This window comes from Aplysia californica, unplaced genomic scaffold (assembly GCF_000002075.1).
Source record: "Aplysia californica isolate F4 #8 unplaced genomic scaffold, AplCal3.0 scaffold01020, whole genome shotgun sequence".
NCBI lineage: Eukaryota > Metazoa > Mollusca > Gastropoda > Aplysiida > Aplysiidae > Aplysia > Aplysia californica.
The window spans coordinates 128,370-133,627 of record NW_004798290.1 but is presented as its reverse complement, the minus strand read 5'-3'; the positions used below and the strand labels follow the sequence as shown (position 1 = coordinate 133,627).

At 41.6% G+C, this 5,258-nt stretch overlaps 1 protein-coding gene across 1 annotated transcript; it reads right to left on the bottom strand.

Annotated features, from left to right (window-relative positions):
• Positions 1 to 1,537: 1,537 nt before the first annotated feature.
• Positions 1,538 to 5,082, bottom strand: LOC106013573. The gene is made up of 3 exons (XM_013089695.2): positions 4,865 to 5,082; positions 3,760 to 3,811; positions 1,538 to 2,386 (listed from the first exon to the last, which is right to left on the bottom strand). The coding sequence occupies exons 1-3, from the start codon at positions 5,065 to 5,067 to the stop codon at positions 2,222 to 2,224; spliced, it is 420 nt and encodes a 139-aa protein (XP_012945149.2). The 5' UTR covers positions 5,068 to 5,082; the 3' UTR covers positions 1,538 to 2,221.
• Between the last annotated feature and the right edge of the window lie 176 nt (positions 5,083 to 5,258).

Genomic DNA, 5,258 nt, shown 5'->3' with positions numbered 1-5,258 from the left:
TTAGCCCTGACATATAGGGTTGAAGCCTTCCTCCTATTTTAGTTTTAGTAAGAGTTTTACGGCACTTGCAACACAATATGGTCATACAAGTGCCGAAGAATAGATTACGTGTTACAAGAGAGTAACTTACTAACATACACAACAAAGAAGGAGGGGTAGATAAGGATGACAGATGTTTGATAGGAAAAAAGGAGCAAACCACACCAGAGCACCCACCAACCGCCCGCTTGCAAGAGAGTAACATACACAAAAAAGAAGGAGGGAAGATAGGGACGACAGATGTTTGACAGGAAAGGAGGAGCAAACCACACCAAAGCACCCGCCAAGCACCCACTCCTCCTATTTGATCTGAATTGTGTGGATGGGGGTGTAAAAAAAAGATTACAAAATTTAAGTCAAGCAACATTATAAAAATTCCAAAGAAACGTTAGGAAAAAGGAAAAGTTCAAATATAATTCTACGACCCCACGACATTCTACGACCCATAAGGCATATGTAATGACATTTCAAATTAAAAGTTAATAAAAATCAACATAGTGAGAAACCCCAAGTCTCATTCAAAGCTCGATTTTCTCCTGAAAAGGACATTTTTTTAAATCCTCAAATCGCTCTTCTTAAACTCCGAAGCACTTTTTGTTTTTGTACTCTTCCAATTCTTCAGGCATGGGGTCACAAACTTCAGTAAAAACAGTCAGACGTTTCACTGTGTGTACTATGAAAGCAAGACAGAAACACACACATATATATGAGTAGAACATAGATGTTGTATTACATGGATGATCCAAATGATTCAAAATGGGGTACAGAAAAATCATCACGTTTCACAAAGGACAATAATATGAATAAACGAAACATTTGATGACTAATCAGACTAAAACCAACTGTCGTAAAACCAGATTAAAAACCCAACGGCCAATAAAACAACTGTCATACATACACAAACGACAATAATAAGATTTAAACAATTTCAAGTCTTCAGGTCCCGGGCCCACAACATTTCTAACCTCTTGCATCGCTCTCAGCACACTGCACGCCTCATACACCATAACTTACACACATCACAAGAGGCCCGCTTTCATTCCACCTCGCGTCTTTCAACACATTCAGAGCCGCAGAGCCACACACCACACATGCAAACGAAACATACACAGAGAACATTCCCGCTGCACCGGCAAACAAAATGTGTCGCGACGCGATGACATCAGGCTCTTGTCAATTTTCGGGCATAAGGAGTTATTGGAATAATCTTAAAGCCTGTCCATTTGCCTTGCTTTTGATGAAAAAAATATCCCTTTATCCTGGATACAAGTCAAGACATTGGCTATTGAAGGAGGTGGGAGGTCACCTGGTTTCAGAGGTAAAATTAGTGAGAAAATGGTCGCCAAAGCTGAGTTATTTCCTAAGCTTGAGAGTTCGTGGAAACTGGAAAATTACATCTCTTATGCCTTTAATCAATGTTTTCAGTAAATTCCACACAGAAATGTGTTCTTTAATGGGCATGAAAGGTGTTGAGCAAAAAACAAAAATTTAAAAAAAATTCCCAACCCAGCGGAAAAATGCCAGTTTTTTTTTACTTTCACTATTTTGACGAGAGCCTGATCTCACCACCCTGCCTCACATATACAAACAGCCTGATCTTCACATCTGCTGAGAACAACTGCCAATCAGTCAAAAAATTTTCAAATTGTTTTTTTTAAACAGGACAAATTTTCTACCAGACAGCAAACAAATGTGAAACTAGATGCTGTTCCTCGTTGCGATAAAAGCAGGCAGTTCTCAAACACATTTAGTCTCCGGCAGCATGATCTCTCACAGGAAGCCATTACACGAAAACTTGTAGAAAGATAATTTTGTCGCAAAACAGATTTCCCACCTCTCAGAAACATGCAGCAAGGACCATTTAACTATTGGCAGCTTCCTTAAACTACAAAAGTAAGTTATCAAGAAGAGAAATAAAACATTTTTACTACCTGCCATTTCTCCCCAGTTGATGGCAACCCAATCTGGACACCTGTAAAAGCACTAAAGCCTACCTATGTGGTAGCCCATACTCCCGAGAAGGTAAAAATGGAGATGCCGCAAGAAAGCACTGAGGTCGCGAATGGGTGGCCCTCTTGGAGTTTCAACAGTTTGTTTAAAAAAGCTTTGCTACAGACACACACTGAGTTCTACAAGTTTCACTGTAATGGAGTCCCAAACAGACAGGTCAACACGTGATTGATCAACTCCCCAAAGAGTTGCTACACCTGACCCGACCATCATTCTTTCTCTTCATGCATCTCAAGCATTTCCTCATCACTCGACATCCCACCACACACGACGATTTCCGTGACACGCGCTCACTCTCAGTCCGAACCCTCAACCTTCGCTGCCTTCTGTACTGGTTCTGGGGACGAGCAAAAAAAGGAGGGATTTGTTTCAGTTTTAGTAAGAGTTTTACGGCACTTGAAACACAATAAGGTCATATAAGTGCCGAAGATTAGAGGTGCTACAAAAGAGTAACAAACGCAAAAAAGAAGGAGGAGAGATAAGGACGATAGATGTTTGATAGGAAAGAAGGAGTAAATCACATCAGAGCACCTGCCAACCATTCACAAGGAGGGACTTGACATCTATGATCAGATAACAAGCAACCAATCAATCCAACTTTCATTTTTTGATTCAGTAAGAGTTTCACGGTACTTGCAACACAATAAGGTCATATAAGTGACGAAGATTAGATTAGAGGTGTTACAAGAGAGTAACAAACACAACAACAAAAAAGGAGAGAAAAGGACGATAGATGTTGGAACAGTACAGTTTGATAGGAAAGAAGGAGTAAGTACGATAGATGTTGGAACAGTACAGTTTGATACGAAAGAAGGAGTAAGGACGATAGATGTTGGAACAGTACAGTTTGATAGGAAAGAAGGAGTAAGGACAATAGATGTTGGAACAGTACAGTTTGATAGGAAAGAAGGAGTAAGGACGATAGATGTTGGAACAGTACACCAACTTACTTTTTCTTTTTTTTGTTTGTTGCTTCAGTAAAAGTTTTGTGGTACTTGCAACACAAATTAAGTCACGATAGATGTTGGAACAGTACAGTTTGATACGAAAGAAGGAGTAAACCACATCAGAGCACCTGCCAACCATCCATTGATGTGTTTGAGATTGATAGGAAAGAAGGAGAAAACTACACTAGCAAGTGTTGTACAAAATACCTAACAGAAGTGTCAATAAGCTACAAGATGAAAAAATAGATTTTTTCGGACCCCTGGGACACATGAGAGCAGACCCAAAATTTAAGGATCATACTGTGTGTGTGCTTGGAAAACGGTCCCAGTTGTCGGACATTTTGGATACGGTATTTTCTGTTCCTACAAGCCCATCCTTCATAAGCTTTTAACGTTATTTTTCATTATAGTTGTTCTTTTCCTATGTCTGGATGAAATTAGTCTGTGTGTGTGAGTGTGTGTGAGTGTGTGTGTGTGTGTGTGTGTGTGTGTGTGTGTGTGTGTGTGTGTGTGTGCATTAATATATATTGCGTGAGAAGAAAGGAAGTAGTAAGAAAGGTTTTGAAAAATGGGTATACCAATGTAAAACGCATTGAGCTACTTTTTTGGAAATGCGCTATATAAATGTTATATATTATTATTATCATTGAAGTACAAGCATTATTCTTGTAGCAAATTCAATGCTGGTCAGGCTGATTTTTTCATTTTTCAAATATCTTGAGTTGTTTTAAAGACCTAAAAGTGAGACACACCAAAGACTTACCATCACCATCATCCTCACCACCGCTGTCACGGTCTTCTTTCCTTTTCTTGCCCTGAAAACAACAAACAAACAAACAGATTAGCTGACAAACTGCAACGCTGTTGTCGTAGGCTAATAACCAGTGCCCACTGCCAATCAGATTCGGGTGAAGCGAGTCGAGGATAGCCAGACTTTCCTCTGTGGAGAGGGCAAAAGCTACGACTTGGGCACAATATGACAGACTCCACTCGCATCCTTGAAAAACAAATGTTTATTTTTGAAGGACAGTCAAATTCAACTGGACTGTGCCTAGCCAAAAGTGATACTTTTTGCCTCATCCATGAAAAATCTGTCTGGCTCCGACCAACCAAATGAATTTGATTAGCAGGGTGCAGTAGTGTGTAGCCAAACATTTTATGTCCTATGGCCTGTGATGAACCAAAAGGTCAGGAGCAGGGGGAGAAAATGGCTGGTGATAAGCCAAAAGGCAGGGCTGAAAAAACACTTGCGAGAAGATAAAGGACAGGGGACTAAATGGGGAGCCAGTAAGTAAGTAGTGATGTACGTATTTAAAAGCCCCCCCCCCCCCCCCCCCCAACACCATTTAGGAGAATCGAGATCTTTTATGTATCTTCCAGGGTCTCGGCGATACTTTTCAAATTCCCGGGGCCTGGCAGTCGCCCCGCTCCCAGCAACTCTCTGATTGGCCTGCTTTCGCGGTAGAGGAGTTTAGCGGAGGAAATGGCGGTAACGAAACCACTAACGGAATATTGAGACCCATGGGAGCCCAGAGGAGGGGGTAAAGGAGGTCAGAAGGTGTGGGCAGAAAGTGGAGATCAAAGCAGATGAAAGAACATCGTTAGAGAGCAGGAAAGGAGGTGAAAGCAAAAGGTTTCTGTCGCTATCCAGATTCGAACCCAGGACCTATTGAATGAGAGGAGGTGAACACCCTAACCTCTAGACCATAAGAGCCCCCACTTTGATTTCAGAACAAAGAAATAAATACAATTCTTATTATCAACAAATAGGCTTGTGCTGACAAAAATGGAATAACACACACACACACACACACACAAACCAAACCACACACACACACACACCAAACAGCTGAGCCGTACGGACATACCTGAGGTCCTCCCCTATTGCGACGTCCGCCCCTCGAGTACCCGCCACGCCCACCACGACCTCCGCTACGACCCCCACGTCTGTTTTTGCTGTTTTTCTCCGCGATGTCCTTGAACATTCTCGTCCAGTACTCCACTTCCTCGTCACCTGAAAGAAAAAACGAAAAAGTCTCGTCAAACCACCTGTCACAGTCACCCCGGCCATGTTTGTGTGCACGTTCCCCACTCTCCTTGCTGCACACCAAGCCCCCATTCAGGGTTCATAATAAGAAGGAGTTTTTCTTTTCCCCAAAACTTTTCCAAGAGTTTTCAAAACCAGATTTCTTTTTTCCAAGACATATGAGGTGTCATTTCCGCAGAAAAATGTTCGTTCAGCGGCAAAAATACATTATGGTG

What these genes read in the sequence shown, in the direction of transcription:
- LOC106013573 (XM_013089695.2), bottom strand. Translation starts at nt 5,067, where the DNA reads ATGGCCGGGGTGACTGTGACAGGTGGTTTGACGAGACTTTTTCGTTTT. An exon ending in GCAATAGGGGAGGACCTCAG is followed by an intron (nt 3,812 to 4,864) that starts GTATGTCCGTAC and finishes TGTTGTTTTCAG; the next exon opens with GGCAAGAAAAGGAAAGAAGA. An exon ending in TGGTGAGGATGATGGTGATG is followed by an intron (nt 2,387 to 3,759) that starts GTAAGTCTTTGG and finishes GCTCGTCCCCAG; the next exon opens with AACCAGTACAGAAGGCAGCG.